This window comes from Gracilinanus agilis, chromosome 4 (assembly GCF_016433145.1).
Source record: "Gracilinanus agilis isolate LMUSP501 chromosome 4, AgileGrace, whole genome shotgun sequence".
Lineage (NCBI taxonomy): Eukaryota > Metazoa > Chordata > Mammalia > Didelphimorphia > Didelphidae > Gracilinanus > Gracilinanus agilis.
Window position 1 is genome coordinate 309,791,699 of NC_058133.1, and position 18,872 is coordinate 309,810,570.

An 18,872-nucleotide genomic window follows, 5' to 3' on the forward strand; every position below is an offset into this window, starting at 1 on the left:
AGAGTGTAGGGTCATGCATAGATAGTTTGGCCAAAGATTTTATTTGTTTCTTTTTTCTCTTTTTTGTTTACAAGGGAAGATTCATTGGCAGCAGAAGGGGAATGGTAGGGAGCATATCAAGAAATGACTGTGATATAAAAAAAACAAGGCACTGAGGTAGAACCAAGATGGTGGATTAGTGGGAAGCAATACAGCAAGCTCCCCCTCAGAAATCTTCCTGACAGATCTAGAAAATGCACCAGACAAATCTTGATAGGGAAACCTAAGAGACAATCACAATGGAACATTTTTCTAACCCACACTAGCATAGGAAGACAGGGGGATCTATGAACAGTGGGGAGAGGGTCTGACATGACTCATAGAGCATTCCAGCATAGGGGAAAGGCAGGAGAGTAGAGAAGGTGGACCAAACTCTTACAAGTTACTCCTAGACTTATATCAGGGAGACTCAACAAGGATAGGTACTCTCTGGCAGAATTTTATGGAGACCTGTGACCCATTCTATCCTTGGGCTCTAACCCAAGAGAGGAAAAAATTCAGAAACAAGCAGCAGAGATATAGCTCAAATCCCTGAGGCAGAGCAGAGTTTCAATTCCAGCTTTTAACCCAATCTAAAGCCTATAGAGGAAAAGAAACAAGAACTATGAAAGGCAGATTTTGAAAGGGAATTGATAGCTCACAAGGTAGAAGACCTATAAGCAACACATTTCCTGAAAATTAGAATGGATCAAATATGACACCATGATACAAGAGTAACAACAAAAATATTAAAACAAAGTCAAAAGAACAAAAGGTATCTCATTGTGGAAGGTATCCTGTAAGTTATATTATTGTAAAAACAACTGATCTGGAAAACAGATTAAGGAGGAAAAATTAAGAATTATTACACTAGGAGGCAGTTGGGTAACTCTTTGGATTGAGAGCCAGGCCTAGAGATGGGAAATTTTCCTACCTGTGTGATTCTGAGCAAGTCACTTAACTCCCATTGCCTAGCCCTTACCACACTTCTGCACTGGAACCAATATGAAGTAATAATTCTAAGATGAAAGGTACAGGTTTTTTTTTAAATAAAAAAAAAAAAAGAATTATTGTACTACATGGATGGAACCACCAAAAGAAGGGGTCTAACTATCAAATTTAAAGAAATCTTAAAAGAAAATTACCCAGATCTCTTAAATTCAGAGGGGAAGGTAGAAATAGAAAAAAATTCACCCATTATCTCCTTATAGAAATCACCAAATGAAAATTCCTAGGGTCGTGATAGACAAAAACTAGTTTTCAGGTTAAAGAAAAAATGTAAGCTGTCAGAAAGAAAGAATTCAAGTACTGAGAACTCACTGACAGAATCACGCACTATTTAGCAGCCACTAGTGTAAAAGAGCAGAGAGTTTAGAATACTATATTCTAGAAGGCAAAAGGATATAGGCTTACAGACAATTTACCCAGCAAAATAGAATAATCCTAAAAGGGATAAAAAGGAATTTTATTGAAACACAGGTCTTCCAAATATTTTCTTTCTTCTTCTTCTAAAATCCTTATTTTCTTTTGTCTTAGTATCAATTCTAAGACAAAAAAGTGGCTAGGCTAGGCAAACAGGGATTATGAACCAGGTCTAAAGACAGAGGTCCTGAGTTCAACTCTGGTTTCAAAGACTTCCCAGCTATTTGATCCTGGGCAAGTCACTTAACCCCCATTGCCTTGCCCTTACAACTCTTCTACCTTGAAACACAGCATTGATTCTAAGATGGAAGGTAAGGAAGGTAAAAGAGAAGACCAGAGCTGTGTAGCAACTTTGAGGTTCAAACACAGGAATTTAAAAGAAACACAAAAAGGCAAATACAAATGAACAATAATTTAGGACTAAACAAGGATAAACTGTTTACATTCTAATATGGGAAGATGATAAATGTTTCTTTATTGAATCCTATCATTATCAGGGCTCATGAAAGGAGTCTAATTAGAAATAACAGAGGAGGTCTTGGGGATAGTTCTGTTATTTCATGATGGCTTTAAGGGAAGAATGGGAAGAGAGGGGGAAAAAGGAATATATTAGGCAGGAAAGGGGAAAAAAAGGTTAGAGGAAAAAAATCACCTCCTATAATCTTGGAATACCAGCAGATATCTACACAACAAGGTGGAGGAAATGAGTGAAAGCTACCCATAACTCCTGATACAGTGGAGAAGGGTGAAGAGTATGGAATCTGACTTTTTGGGGGCATGATCATTGCAGAAATTTGGTTTGTTTAAATAGACATGTTTGTAATAGGGTTTTTGCTTTTCTTTCATTCTGGATTGGGACAGGGGGTTGGGAAGTGGGAAAGATATTGAATTTTTGCTAATTGAAAAAAAAAGTAATTTTAAAATAGTACCAAAAATACTTAAAAACTAAAAATGAGGATGCTATAACAAATGCTTTCTAAGATCTAAATTCTATAATATGCACATCATTGTTGCTGAAATTATCTCCAAGAATGACCATCACTAGAAATTTAGAGGCAAACTAAGGAATACTCTTATATGCACATATTGGTCCTGTAACTTTCTCAGTGTGGGGGAATGCCATGATTTAGCATATAAGGCCTAGGAAACTGGCTGAGGTTCAAGGCAGGCTAAGTGACTCATTTGGCATGAATCAGAGAGGGAGTTGAGCACAAACCTTCCTGCCTCCAAATCTAGTATACTATCCATCCACTATACTGTGATTCCACAAATACATCATGCATTATCTGGGTGGTAGATTAGATGGGGCAATCTATGGATTGGGTCTGGAATAAGAAAGGCCTGAGTTTGAATCTAGCCTCAGACAAGTACTAGCTATGTGACCTTAGATAAGTCATTTAACTTCTGCTGGTCTATCTATTTCCTTCACTGTGGTGAGGTAATAACAACACTTACCTCTCGTGGCTGTTATAAGGATCAAATGAGATAATATTTTTAAAGAACTTAGCACAGTTCCTGGCAAATACAGGCATTTAAGGAAGGGTTATTCTCTTTTCCTTTCCTATTTTAAAATAGAAATTAAAACCTGAAAAGACTTTAAAAAATCGAGAGTGCAACAAAGGGAAATTTTCTTTTCTATTTGGTGAAGAAAATGCACAAATCACTCCTCTGAATCCTACAATATGTGATTTTGTCAATCTCGTACAATGGAGAACAGTGTTTGCTTATTCTCATGGAGAGTGCTCTGTCACACTGATTTAGTTACCAGCTGTAGTGGGAAGCTTTAACTAATGCTACAAAAAACCACCTTGTAAATTAACACATTACAATTGGCATTTTCCTTTGAGAGCTTAAGTGGCTTTTGTTTATTGTTTTTCTACTTAGCCAAGTAATACAAGAATGAGCATATCCTGCTTCCAGACAAATACTTCCTTTAATTATGATTTCTTTACTTTTTCAAGCACTTTAATTTCTTTTAAATATAATAGCAGGACTTTTTGTGGCAGAAAAGAACTAGGAAAAATATATGTCCATCAATTAAGGAGCGGCTAAGTAAAGCTTGATATGTGAAATGTAATGCAATATTCCTATGCCTTAAGAAACAATGAATATGAGGGGCAGCTAGGTGGCTCAATGGATGATGGAGAGCCAGGATTGGAAATGAGAGGTCCCTGGTTCATATCTGACCTCAGATACTTCCTAGCTGTGGAACTCTGGGCAAGTTTCTTAATCCCCATTGCCCAGCCTTTACTGCTCTTCTGTCTTAGAACAAATATGTAGTATTGATTCAGAGATGGAAGGCAAGGGTTTTTTTTAAAAAAAAAAAGAGGTGGGGGGGAGACAATGAATATGAAGAATACCAAGAAACACTGGAAGACTTCTTTGAATTGATGAAAAGTAAAGTAAGTAGTACCAGGAAAACTATATACCAACTATGAAAATGTAAATGGATGAGTGGAAACAACAAAATCAAAACAGAATGCTATAAAATTATAACAGTTATGCCCAACCACAAAGAAGAGAGATAAGAATATATTTCCTTTCCTTCTTTGTGGAGGTGAGGGATTCTATGTGTGGAATATTGCATATAATGTTGGTTGCTGAATGTGTTAGTTTTGCTACACTGTTATTTTTTTTTTCTCTTTAGTTTTTATAAGGGTTGACTTTCTGGGAAGAATAGATTGAGAGTTAGAGTGATATAAAGGCAAAAAAGGATCAATAAAAATTAATAATAAAAGGATAGAGCCATTTTGTGGGACTTTATCTGAATCAGGGGCCAGGGTTTCCTAATATGAGACTAAATAGCTAAAAACATGAACACTTAAACAAATGAAAACCACCAGGCAGTGGGTAGGCTAATAGAAACTCCTGACTGGAATTTTAACGAATCTCTATGGAATAAATTTGTAAATGTCAATAGATACAAGTGATTTACAGGAGCATAGATTTAGAGCTGGAAGAGACAACAAAGGTTATTAATCCAACCCCTTCATTTTGAAGATAGAGAAACTGAGCCCCCAGAGAGGCTAAGTGATTTGTCCCGTCATACAGCTAGAAAAAATATCTGAAAGAGAATTTGAACCCAGGTGTTCCTAATTCTACCTCCAGTATTCTATTATATCACATTGGGCTGGGAAATGAGTGGATATTTCTATCCAAAAAACAATCAGTGAGATCAGTGATGTGACGGAGCTGCAAAAAATGCTCATGGAAACATATGACAGTATTTCTAGTTCAATATAAATCAACACTGAAAGAGCATTTTCTGACTCTATGTATTATGATTGTTCCTCTTGGCTACATCCATCACCCCTTTTAGAGTTTATCTTTGGGGGAGAAGATAGTCCTAGCAGCATAGAGTCTAGAGCTGGAAGAGATTTTTTTGAACACATCTAGCCTTAAACCCTCATTTTACTGACAAGGAAACTGAGGTCCACTGGGGGGAAGTGACTTGTCCAAGATCATACCAGGGGCAAACAGTTGAGCTAGGATTTTGAAATCAAGTCTTCTGACTCCAAATAAGCATTGTATAAGGAGACTAGTGACCATAATGTTGAAGTTAGAGTTAGAAGATATGGGTTCAAATCCTTCCCTTGATACTTTCTAGCTAGCTATATGGCCTGAGGGAAGTTTCTTTATCATTCTGGGCCTCAGTTTTCTCCTCAGCAAAGTAAGGAAAAATACTTAGGAGTACCTACCTACCAGAGTTGTTAAGCTCAAACAAGAAGACATATGTAAAGTGTGCTGCAAACTTTAAAAGTATTACACAAATGCCAGGAATCATTATTCTTCTTCCTGCTAATGCCAGCAGCAGTCAATGTGAATGGGGAAATTGAAATTTTACAAGCAACAGAGAGTGTCGTCTACCAGACAGTCTTAGACAGTCTGTTTCTGCTAAAAACAAAACGAAATTAAACTTTTCAATTTGGGGGTGGGCCAATTTATGTTAAAGAAGTGTCAAATGGACAGATCTCCCTCCCTACAGCAAGGAAAACTTCCACTCCTGCAGTTCTATAAATTGTCAAGACAAAATTCTCTCCAAATCAGAGCTGTAGGGCTCTCCCAGAGAGGCTACACATCACTTCTGTGACAGTCACATTGCAGCAGCCTAAGGACAAAGTCTCAAGTCAGTCCCTAAACCTTGCACTAAAGGACAGGAAATAGGGCTCTAAGGCATATCAAGTTATTCTACTGTGGACATTTAACAACTACATCTTACTCATGCAAAAAATGGTCCCTGACATTCAGGTACCAAAACCAGCTTACTTAGATTATTCAGAGCACCAAAATGGTAGGAAGGTTATTCTTCCTTCCTTCCACTTTCTTATGCTATTTATACTCACCAGCCAAAGCAAAACTTCCCTTATTTTGACTCCACTGATACGGAATTTATGATTACTTGATTTAAGCTGGGCAGCTTAACGATGGCATGGGACAGGTCCTGCTATTTCACTGACACAGGGAATTACTAGAGGAGGACATTTCCTCTACCAGTTTGGTTTGGTGTCTTTTTGAAACTTATAGTATTAGAGAGTTTCCTAGAACACTAAAAGGTTAAATGATTTTTCCCAGAGAGAAGATTTGAAGTCTTTCTGACTTGGAGGTCAGCTCTCTATTACATTCCACCATCTCTTATTCCCTTTCTGTGTTACCTGTAAGGAAAGGGGATGCTGAAAAACAAGATTAACACAGGCAAAAACATGTGGACAGCAAAGTTATTTCCGGCTTTTTGCTATTACAAGTAAGAACTTTATGGTTTACAAATCACTTTCCTTTTTTCACCCTGGTGGGATGAGCTTCTTGACTTCATTACTGGCTCTGCTCCTGATGGTCTGAACCAACACTGAAGGTGCCTTTACTCCTTCAGCCCCTCCGATGAGTCCCAGCCTGGCACCACTCTTTTGGGAAGAGCTCAGGTCATCCAGGCCACTTCTCTCCCAGCTCCACACCTAACTTTTCCATCTTTTCCAGCTTGTTCCTTCATGAATATTCTCCATCCCTCAATTCCATCTTCTAATTCCCTTTTATGCACTGTCTGGCACATAATAAATGCTTAATATCTCTCTCTCTCTCATTCTCTCTCTCTCTTTTCTCCTCCCCCTCTTTTCTTCCCCCTTTCTCTCTCTCCCCCTCTCCCTCCTCTCTCTTTTGCTCTCTCCTTCTCTCTTTTGCTCTACCTCTTGTTCTCTCTCTTGCGCGCTCTCTCTTTCTCTCTTTCTCCCTCTCCATCCTCAGATCTCTAGAGCCATTGTTTCATTTCTCTTATATGCTCAATCCTTTTCTAGACTGTTCTAGATAATAGATCCATGTCTCATTGTCTTGGTCAGGTTTGACTCAAGCCAGTCCCCTTATTGTTTAAGTTTGATAATGGAGCAAGATGAGGCATCTGTGGATCATCATTTGCTACATACTATATGACCGGCCTTCTGCTCTTTCATCTCTCGACCAATGATTCCGTGAACCTTCAACCTACTACAAAGAAGGGGCTCAGTATGACCAAGCCATTTCCCTTACTCAAAAATAGTGAAAAGAAAAAAGGTTTTATTAATTTAGTTCATACTTAATTCTGTACTAGTGCTTTCTCTGGTCTGTTCTCATGTAAGAGGATCACTGAATAACAGATCACTGATCATAAGCTATAATGAAAAATCTTGAAAGCCATTTTCCTGGAGATAAGCACCTTGAAGACTAGGATTGCTTTATTTTTGTCTTTGCATCCCCAGTACATAACAAAGTGCCCATCCCACTGTGGGCACTAAATTACTTGTTCATTGACTGACTGACTGATTGATTGTCACCAGACAGAAAGCAAGGGCACTGGAACTAGATGGTGAATTGCTAATAAATTCTTTATTCTGTCATCAACTAACAGTTACCTTTTAGCTCCCCTCATCCTTCCTCAAACCTCACAAGATCTAAAAAAGGGTCATCAAAACTACAAAATTGCCCAACAGAAGAAATAGAAATCCAAGAGCTCAAAGAAAGGGGAGGAGGACTGGATATGCATGCATGGACTCCCTCTTCTCCCTCCTGAGTTCAGGATATTTTTTACCTTGTTAAATAAACAATTTATTAAACATCAATTTATTCACTGTAACAAGGGACTGTCTTTGGGTACCATGAATACAAAGACAGAAAATCAATCAGCCCCTGCATTAAGGAACTTACATTTTACTGGGAATGTTCCACACACAGAGAGAAACGCAGTACAAGGTAATCTGGGGGAAAAAGGGAAGTCTAAAAGCCAGAAGTGCCACAGAAGGTCTCACAGGGGAAGTGGCACCTAAGCTAACCTTTCTTATGGGTGCACTTGAGAAGGTTGTGAATTCTAAGGAGAGGGAATAGCCCAGGCAAAGATCCAGAGATGGAATGTCACCTGTCAGGAGGAGAATGTCTTTTGGCTGGAAGTAGCCTTTGGATATAAGTGAAGTGTAATTAGCCCAGAAAGGTAGATTGAAGCCAGATTGTGTAGGGCTCTAAATGCCAGAAGAATTTGTATTAGAACCTAGAGAAAAATTGCCACTGGACACTTACTGAGCAGGGGACTGACATAATCAAACCTGTGCTTTTGGACTATCGCTTTGGCAACTGTATGGGGGAATGGAATAGAAGAAGGCTGGGGTTCAAGTCCTGCTTCTGATCCATTCCTGCTGAGAGATGGTGTCCAAAATACTTGAGCTCTCATTGCCTCAGGCCACTAAGGACTAAGTTACCAAGCAAGTTACCTGGGAGGCAGGGCAAGGAGAAAGAACAAAGAGAGAAAAAGAAAGGAGGGAGGGAGGGAAGAAGAAAGAAAGGAAGGACAAGAAGGAAGGAAGGATAAGAAAGAAGAAAGGACAAGATGGGTGGGAAGAAAGGAAGGACAAGAAGACAAGAAGGAAGGAAGTATAAGAAGGAGAGGAAGGAAGGCTTTGACCCTGGTAGATTACTGGGACCATTAAAAAAAAATTAGAAATGTTAGAACTTAGAATGTTAGAAGAAAAACATTTTAGGGGGTAAAGAGTAATTTGGGGCATAATGAATTTGAGATGCTGGTGGTATGTCTACCTAGAGTTGTTTAAAAAGCAACTGGAATTTTTCACTGAAATTCATGGTGATTTTATGGCTAGATATATAGATTTGGGAGACACCTGCATGGAGGTGGTTACTGAACTCATGGAAACTAATGAGATTATAAAGGGAGATAGCACAGAAGGGAAAGAGAAAAGGACCTAGGAAATGCTTTTGGAGGATAAATATACATGGAGGTGGGAGGAAAACGAACTAGAAAAAGCAAGGGGGAAGGAATTGGCAAATAAGTAGAATGGGAACTAAGAGAAAGCAGTGTCATATTAGGCAAGAGATTAAAGACTTTCCAGGAATATTTTTTCTTTACCAGACCTTTGATTTCATTAGTGTGGAAAGCTCTGAGTGAGGAAATTTCCTTTACCAATCAAAAAGCCTTTATGTGCTGGGCACTAAGATACACATTGCTATTCACAGAGAACAGGCATTCTAATGAGGGAGACAAATACATATAACATAAAGTGAATGAAGACAAATGTATGCAAAGCAAGTAAATATAAGGTAGTTTAACAGAGAAGGCATTACCAATTGGCAGAGACTGAGAAAAGTTTCTTTCAAAAGATGGTGCTTAAGCTGCATCTTGAAGAGACTCTCTTAGGTGAGAAAAGAGTATGTTCCAGGAATGAGGGAGTGCTGGGGCAAAGGCAAGGGGATGGGAGATGTAACATCATATGTAAGGAACAAAGAGAACAATAGTATGGTTGGACTGCAAGAGGCAGGAGGTATAAAGTCTAATGATGCTGGACAGATTAGTGCTAGGTTGTAAAGGGTTTTAAGGGCTAAACAGAGTTTTATTTTACCCTATAAGCTCTAGGAAGCACTGGGAAGAGCCTGATATGGGGAATCACATGGCCAGATCTGTAATTAAATTATTTTGGAAGGGAGGGAGGAAGAGAAGAAGGAAAGAAAGGAGGGAAGAAGGGAGGGATGATTGAAATGATGAGAAACTTAAGGCAGAGGACCTAACTAGAAGACTTATATTAATTAAGGCCTGAGATGATGAAAGCTAAACTAATAGCCTGTATAAGTAAAGAGAAGAGGGCAAACTGAGAAAAATGGTAAGATATGGCAACTCGATGGGATGAGTGAGGAGCTGAAGATAATACAAAGTATTCCAAAAGTCTTGGTGAAGTTTCAAGCTTTTAAAGGCTAAAACTGAAATACTTTTGGGACACCCTGTTTAGAAGTGGTTACCAGTGCAGAGTAGCTCTTCCTTTGCAATGTGTGGTCTTAGAAAATTGCATGTGACACCGAAAGGTCAGTTGTCTTATTCGGAATCACACAAACAGCATGTGTCATAAACAGAACTTAAATCTGGTTCTTCTGAACTTCCTATCTGCATGCCATGTTGCTTCTCCTATAATAAATTACATTTCTAAAAAGATTTCAATTATTTAGACTTTGAAAGCTCAGGTTGGTTATCCCCTAATAGGTCCCTATTCCGATCTCACTCTATATGCACTCTTACAAAGAATTTATAGTTATATAGTAGAACCAACAAAGATGGGAGGAATAAAAAGATGCTGGAATCAGAGGAAATTGACTCACACATCTATTCCAGCAAAGACAAAGGAATAGCACCCGACCAAGTGGTGATCAGAAAATACAACCAAAAGCTACTCTGAGTTCCTTTTTTTCTAGTTCATGTTGGCATAGCAAGGCAACCAGAAAGTCATGGGCAATGAGGAGGGGCAAGATCTAGGTAAGAAGGCCCTTAGAGAAACTGTCCAGCCTCAAACTAAGGCTGGAGCCCACAGCTACGTATCTAGCTTGGGGGAGAGAGACCAGGGGTAAGCCTGTCTTTGTGTCACCTTCGACCTGCCTGGACTGTGAATTTAGTACTTCAGACTCTGAGAAGGACTGAGCTGTGCAGTTGTATTTCTAGTTCAAAAAACTTGGATCAGGGTCAAGCTTGCAGCATAGTTGTTCAAACCTACAAAGCCTCCCAGCACACTGACAGCAGATGGGGCCACTGGAGCTCTCGGACCCAGAGCATCCAGATCTAGAACCAGAAAGGGGTTTGTAAAGCTCTCAGAATGGGAAAAATTAAATGGCCCCCTAGCTCAGAGGTGTCTTTCTGACTGGTGAAACTTTGACTGATGAAAGTTTAGGATTCACTATCAAGGACCAATACACATAAGGAAGGGTCTCCAGGTAATATCAGGAGGGAACAAATCCTTCAGCAGGCACTTAATAAATGTTTACTGATTTACTGTCTGTTCCTGACCCTGTCTTCATATAGGAATTATAACTGGGAAAATGAATAATCAAAGAAGATACTAACAACAAATAAAGTATCAAGAAGCACAAGAAGCCTGTCCTACTGACTTCCCTGGCTTCTTTTAGTGTCTCCATTAAAATGCTATCTTTACTAGAAGCCTTCCCTAACCCCTCTAAATTTTAGTGCCTTCCCTCTCTTAATTATTTCCCAGTTATCTTGTATATAATTTGCTTTGTACATATTTGTTTGTATATTTTCTCCCCTGTTAGACTGTAAGTACCTTGAAGGTAGAGACTGTCTTTTACATTTTTTTATCCCCAATGTTAGGGCACAGAACCTAGCACACAACAGGCACTTAATAAATGTTTATTGATTGACTGACTGCCTCTGACCCTAAGTCTTAGTTTAGGAAGTATAACTGGGAAAATGAATAATCAAAGAAGATACTATCAACAAAGAAATCTAACCTAGAAGATGAGAATAACTCCAAAATATTTTCAACCAAAACCTCAAAAGAAAAAAAGCACAGCATAGCCATAAAGTGAACTAGAATCCTAGAAGAAATGAAGCAAAAATTTTAAATGATATAAATGAAACAAGGTCTAGAAGCACATTATTTTGCTATTAGTAGAGATATGAATTGGTCTAGACATTCTGGAAAGCAATTTGGAACTATATCCAAAAGTCACTAAACTAAATATACTTTCTGACTTGAGGATATAACTACTAAACCTCAAAGAGCTCAAAGAGGAAAAATATCCACATAAACAAAACTATTTTTAGCATCTCTTTTTGTACTGGCAAAAGATTATAACTAGAATTGAATAGGAGTTTCTATTAATGGGGATGACTGCACAACTGAATATCACATAAATATAACTGATAATTACTCTGCTGTCAGAATGAAAGGATTGCTTCAGAGAAAGCTGGAAAGATCTATATGAACTGACTTAGAGTGAAGTGAGCAGAACCCAAAGAACAATGGACATAACAGCACTCTAAAAACAGCCTTGGCAATCCTATAATCAGTGCAATGATCAGCCGTGATTTCAGAGATCATAGATCAATTATGCTACCCATCTCTTGACAATAAAGTGATAAAGTCAAGATACAAAACGAAACACATATTTTCAGACATGGCCCATGGGGGAATTTATTTAGCTTGATTATACATATTTAATACAAGGAATTTATTTTTCTTTTGTTTCAGTTTTTTTGTGGGGAGGAAGAAAAGTTTTATGGGCACAGTAGCAGACTTACCAGAATAAAAGAAGAGATCACTGAAAATTTTTTTAAAATGTACATTAAAGTACAGAAGAGAAGTCAGCAAGAAACACACAAGTAGGAAAAGTTTAAAAATAACATGAAGAATTTCTTGTACATTGGGAGAAACAAGCTATATGTTGTATAGTTTCCCATCAACACATGCAAATTTTCTTTTTTTTCTGTTTTGCTTTGAATTATGGAAATGCTTGTTTTATTTAGTGTTTGTTAGGTTCAGAATAAAAAAAAGTAAATGGCAGCATCCCAGTATATAAGAGGGGAAAATAGTTTACGGTCTTATGGTCATGGTGTGAACAAAATACAGATTAGAATTGCTTCCACAATCATTTACATAACCATTATGAAGTTTAAATAATGATAGAACCATAGTTTTGGAGCTTTATTTCTCACATTTATATTTACAGATGAGGAAATGGAAGTCTTCCAAGGATTAATAGACTTGACCAAATTTACAGTTTTCACATCTATCAAATGAGAAGGTTAGACTAGATTACTTCTAACAATCATCTCTAAATCTATGATCCTATTATCTAAAGATACCTCCTTCTTATTTTAGAATATTTTATGGTTGCCATGGTCAAGTATTAATCATTCAGTGGACAATTTTATTTTGATGAATCTTTTAGAACTTAACTAGGCTGGGCAATAGACACACAAGTTAACTTCCAAATGACCTCTTTTAGGCTTAGGAAGATCAGGTGGAATTTGGGGCTTACCTGTACAGCTTTCAAGAACTCAAAGTCATAGCCATATCAGAAAAAAGCCTATAAAAGGGGGCTGCCTCTTTCTCAACATGAGAGAGAGAGAGTTCACCTAAAGGGAAAATGCTTTTTTTTTTAAAGATGTGAACCTAGAAATTTCTCATAATTCAAAACATCTTTTCACAACAAGTTCTGAAGTAGGACTTCCATCAGATGCTGTTATTACAAATTTCATTCTTTAAATCGACCATTCAAAGGAAATGACAGAGTTTGAAATCTGACATGCCAAAATAATTGCTCTGCATTCCAAACCAAATTAAAACATTTGTCTATGTTGTTTCACTTGAGTGTATATAACTACCTTGTGCCACTGGGCATGTGCCTGAATCCAAAAAGTGTTTACCAACCAATGTAGCTATCTCACAACTATATAAATAAAAGGGAAAGTTGTAAAATGCTGGGGAGAGAGGACCAGGACTGCCTACAGGCCCTTTATAAATATTTCAGACAGTCAGCAAGCATATATTAAGCACTTATTGTGGGCCAGGCAAGGCGCAAAGTTATGCGGACATAAAGGCAATAAACCGTACTGCTTCCAAACTCACATTCTAATGGTCAAGACAACATAGCAATAATTCTGCACAGAATATATAGAAGATAATCTTGGAAGGCAATGGGGATGAAAGGGGATGATGGAGAGAGCAGGAACTGGGAAAGACCAAATGAAGAAAGTGGGATTTGAACTGAGTTTTGAAGTAAGTCAAGAAAGCTAAGAAACCCTGTTGAGGAGACAAAGTTTACCAGACACTACAGTGCAAAGTCAAAAGATGGGCGGTTGTGTTCAAAGAACAGCAAACAGGCCAGGCAACCAACTATTGTTATTATTAGTTATTATGTCACTTATTATTGACGATAAATACTCTCCAGCATTTGTAGAGAGCTTACTAGATGCCAGGCACTATGATAAGCACTTTCCAAATATCTCTCGCAATAGAGACTCACAGCAACTCTGAGAGATAGGTACTAACATTATTCACATTTTACCAGCAAGGAAACTGAAGCAAAGGAGTGACTGGCCAAAAGTGACATAGCAAGCAAGTATCTGAGGCCAAATTTATAACTCGAGTCTTCTTGAATCTAACCCAGCACTCTATCCACCAAAACCACTTAGCTGCCTCGTATGGTCGGAGGGAGACTGGTTTTCATTTAAGAATTTAAATATCAAACAGAAGACTTCATATTTAATACAGAAGTTAATGGGGAGCCACTGGACTTTAATAAGTCAGAGTGTATGCAGGGTGGCACACTGCGTGGTGCCATAGTAAGTCTTGAGTTTTAGGGAAATCACTTGGGCAGCAATGTGGATGAAGGATTAGAGTGGAGAGACAAAGCTGGGAGATCACCTAAAGAGCTAGTGAAGTACTCCAGAGGTGATGAGGACCTGGAATAGAGGAAGAAGGAAAGGCAAGAGAGGTAGCTTTTTAAATGGAGAGAAAGGAACATCCGTGAGAGAAAGCTTATCTACCATTCATTCATTCAACAAATATTTATTATCCACTATATACTCAGTCTAATATAAACTTCTAGTGGGCAGGAACTATCTTATGTCTGTTTCTATGTTTCTAGCACCATGTACCATACTAAGCATTCAGCAAATATTTAATAAATGCTTATTTCTTAATTCACTATTTGTTTACACGGTACTGTAGAGGGGATTATCAAGTTTAAGAAAATGGTATTCTTGCCTTGGGTAGCTTGGTGGCACAGCAGAGAAGAGTGACAAGCCTGACCTCGGATACTTACTTGCTGTGTGATGCTGGGCAAGTTACCTAATGTTGTTTGCCTCAGTTTCCTCATTTGTAAAATGAGCTGGAAAAAAATGGCAAACCAGTCCAGTATCTTTTCCAAGAAAGCTCCAAATGGGATCTCAAAGAGGAGGACACAACTGAAACGAACATCTTTGTCCTCAAGTAGTTTAAACGCTAGGCACTATACTAAGCCTTGGAGATACAACGAAAGGCCAAAGACAATCTCTGCCCTTAAGAAACTTACAATTTATTGGGGGAGAAAACATGAAAAAAAGATATAAAACAACATATATACAAATTAAATTGGAAATAAAGTCAGAAGGAAGGGACTATTGTTAAGGAGGACCATGAAAGGCTTCTTGCAGAAGGTGGGATTTTAACTGAGAGTTAAAGCTAGGAGATGGAAAAAAGGAAGGAGAGAATTCCAAGCATGGAACATAGTCAGTGAAAATGCACAATGAAAATGTCCTTCTAGTCACATTGTTTTTCTTGCTATTCCTGACACATCTATTCTCCCATCACATCTATTCTCCCATCACTGTACTCTTGGTCAGGTGATTCCTCATGCCTGAAATGCATTCCCTCCTTTTTTATACTCTTTGTATCATTAGCTTCCTTCAAAGCCCATCTCAAGTGCCTCCTCCTACACGAGACCTTTCCTGACCTCATCTAGCTCCTAGCTGCTGTAGCTTCACCACCTATTTATTATTACTTCCTATTTATTTTGTAAATACTGTATTATATTTATATACATCTAGACTCATCTACAGTGTAAACTTCTTGAGGTCAGAAATTGTTTCATTTTTGTCTTTTTCTCCCCAATATATATTACGATGGCCAATACATAATAGGTACTTAATAATGTATATAGTCTGGAATTGTTGAATTCTTGCCGCCAAGCCTGGCCTTCTATCCTCTCCTCCACCAATTTCATGTATGTGCTTACTCTCATTCCAAGTTGAATTATTTGCACTTATTCATAGTTTTTTTCAGAGAGTTCTAGTTCTCAAAGCTTCATCTATTTTATACACTAAAATGATACATAATTCTTAAGTTGAAATTCTATGCAAAGTAGATGGGAAAAGGATTGGGTGGTAAGTTAGGGTAGTAGTAAGGGTAGCTGTCCAGGGTGCTAGCTTGACAGGAGACGGCAGGGTTCTTGACACTAGTTTCTTCAATCTTCCCATGATGTACTATTACTGAACTCCCATTACCAGGATCCTAATAAGAACAACTCTCTTTTGAAAGTCATGTAATTCTTGCAGCTCTTCTCTTTTTATGAAAACAGCTGTTGCCACATTAGAATTCTGAGCACTGAGGATTCTATCTTGCAGTTGAGATGTACACAGAAAAGATTGACCAAGCATGGGCTGACAGAGACACAGAACCATGCTTTACGGTTGAAGATTGATGAGATCAATTTTGAAGCTTTTCTGCCTTCATCTACTGGGTTGTAGATGTCAATGATTTTTCCACTATGCCTTGTGTTTCAAAGTATATCCTTCCACAGTTATCACTGTCATCATTTTATACATCCCACAGAAAATGAGTCATTTCATGATAAAGCAGCATCTTTGGACATGTGGCTTACCAAAGGCTCTATCTATTCTATTTGTAGGGCTGGTTACAGAATGCAAATAGAAAAAGACTGCATGCAGAAAGTAAACAAACAAAAAACTTACTATCTAATTTTATGTTATTTTATCAACCAGTTTTTTTAAAAAAAAGAAACAGATATGTGCTGCCTTTTTAAAAGTCTTGTGTATATTAAAGACTAATCAGTGTGTACAGGGTTAATTTCCATTTCTCAGTAAACCTACCCAAGTAGTTTCTACAAGTAAAACTACCCAAGAGGTTTCACTGGTAGTGAAACATGACATAAGCATTTTCTACCTGCATAATAAATTGCTACTTGTTCTAATTGGCTACTATCAATGGTGGTTAAATATTTCACTAGGTCACAGTGGTGAAGTATGTAATTTCAGGGGTGTGTGAACTCTAATAGGCTTTTTAGAGCCTTATTTCTTGTTTGCATGGTGGGTCTCTAAACAAAAAAGGAGAACAAGACAAAAAGATTCATAAGAAAAAAGATAGATGGCACTGGTGCTCGCTTACCTGCCATGTCTATGGCAAATGGCCTATCAGCTCTCCAGCCAGTGTACCAGCCCACGACTTTTCCATTTTCCACCAAAGGGCGTTCATAACGCCGTCCACCGACGAGGCCCACTGGCCAGACAGAGACCTTTCGTGTTGTACGCATCTAAGAGAAGGAGGAAAAAAAGCTCTGCTGTAAATGCTTTAAGAAAAGGATTTGAGAAAGGAATGTGCAGAAGTAGTCTTTTGCTTCCATTTTTAGAGACCAAATTTAGATATTTCCAAGGATGGAAAGATCCCTGACCCATCTGCTGCATTGTGGGTTGCTATACTAATGTATGATTATTTAAAAGTCTTGTGCTAAGAATTGAGTATAAACTAATTTATATATTTGGTTGGAAGTTACCTAAGACTGGTAAAGTGAGTGTCAAGACCTCCCCTATTCCCCAAATCATTAATGAATATCAGGGTCTCTATTTTCTGTCTTCATTTTTAATAATACAGCTTTTCATTAGATTTCCTCATGGTCTTTCCTCCCAACTTTTTTTAGAATTTCATATTTACCTGAAAAGAATTAGTGTGGCATAGAAGATAGAAAGCTGGCCTTGGAGTCAGCAAGATCTGGGTGAAAGCTCAGCCTCACTATGTAAGCCTGAGCAATTCACTTAACCTTAGAACCTCCAGGCAATTCTAAGATTTTAAGTTGCATTAAAATGCAGCCATACATTTTTGAGTAGCCAAAAATGAGAAATTTCTGGTTTTAGTTGTTCAACTGGGGGAGAGACAGATTATAAATGTATGCACAAATAAATAATTTTTTAAAAAAAAGACTGTAAGTTGCAGAAAAGGCACCCATCTGCACTGGTAGAATTTCATTGGGAATTTAAAATCACAGGTCCTACTAAAAATTTATTTAAAAGCTAAAACCTTACTGGGTAGAATGAAAAATTTCCTTTCTTTTACTAATACAGAGTCACAAATGTCTTTGGGTTTAAACAATGAGGGTAGATGGTTTACCTTCTGGTCCAGAAGGGCACCAAATACTCTTGAGGACATCAAATTGCTTGAATCATGGATTCTCTGAGCTGGAAGACATCTTAAAAGCCATTTAGTTCAGCCTATATCTCAGGAGGAATCTGTTCTATAAACAGCATGATAAGTGGTTTTCTGATTTCCACTTTTATTATTAGCATTGTTAATAACTTTGCCATTAAATTATCATATAATTTTATTATTAATAAAATAAACTTATTCATATGATATAGTAGGATTATATGTAATACATTATAATTCTATTATTATGTATGACAACATGATTCTTGGAGATGCGACATTTTAAGGATTTAAATGCAGAATTTCTGTGTTAGAAGGGACACAGAAGATCATCTGCTTTTACTTGTACCAGAGCAGAAATCTTCTATACATAATTTCTGATAAGTAGTCAGTGTCTCCAAATCTCTTTTATTGTCAAGGATTATGCCTTGCTGACATCAGGTCAGCAGGCTAGGAGAGCAGTAACAATAGGAAGGACTCGGCATAGTACAGAGAAAAATCTCACGGAATAAAAACTTATTGAATTTTCTATTATTGTGGGGTTTTTTTGCTTTTAAGAGAGATCAGTCACAAAAAAGGATAGTGATATGAGGCATTGTTTTTTAATTAAAAACAAGCAAAAACATCCAGACTAATATAGACAGAGTGGTCAGAGCACAAGACAGCGAATTAGGTAGACTTCAGTTCAAATCAGACCTCAGACACTTGCTGAATGTGTGACCCTTGACAAATCATTTAACCTTTCTCTTTCTCAGTTTCTTCATTGGCAAAATGAAGCTAATAAGAGCACCTACTTTACCATGTAGTTGTAAGGAACAAATGAGATAACGTATGTAACACTTTGCAAAAATATTTCTATATAAATATTATAGTTATTGCTACAACTTGAGCTTAGTTAAAAAAAAAAAAGTACCCAACTCCCAGGGCTCTTGTGAGGATCAAATGAGACCCTATTTGTGAAGTTCTTAGCACAGTGCCTGACACATAGTATAAATGCCATATAAGTGGCAAAAGCAAACAAACAAAAACAAAGTCATTGCCATTAGTGACCTGGCCCATTCTCCTACAATCTCTGATTCTACAAGACTGTGATAATCCATGGATGTTCAGAATTGCAATCCTAAACCAGTATAAGACTGTCTGTTACTCATGAAAAAGATGTAGACTTCTTTCTTTCTTTCTTTCTTTCTTTCTTTCTTTCTTTCT

General features: G+C 37.6%; 1 protein-coding gene across 1 annotated transcript in view; it reads right to left on the reverse strand.

The window, feature by feature from the left end:
- B3GAT2 (beta-1,3-glucuronyltransferase 2) overlaps positions 1 to 18,872 on the reverse strand; it is a 78,684-nt gene that overhangs the window by 20,275 nt on the left and 39,537 nt on the right. Inside the window, exon 2 of the mRNA XM_044674427.1 lies at positions 16,635 to 16,779. Coding sequence (XP_044530362.1) covers positions 16,635 to 16,779 — 145 coding nt within the window. The remainder of the gene's footprint in view (positions 1 to 16,634; positions 16,780 to 18,872) is intronic.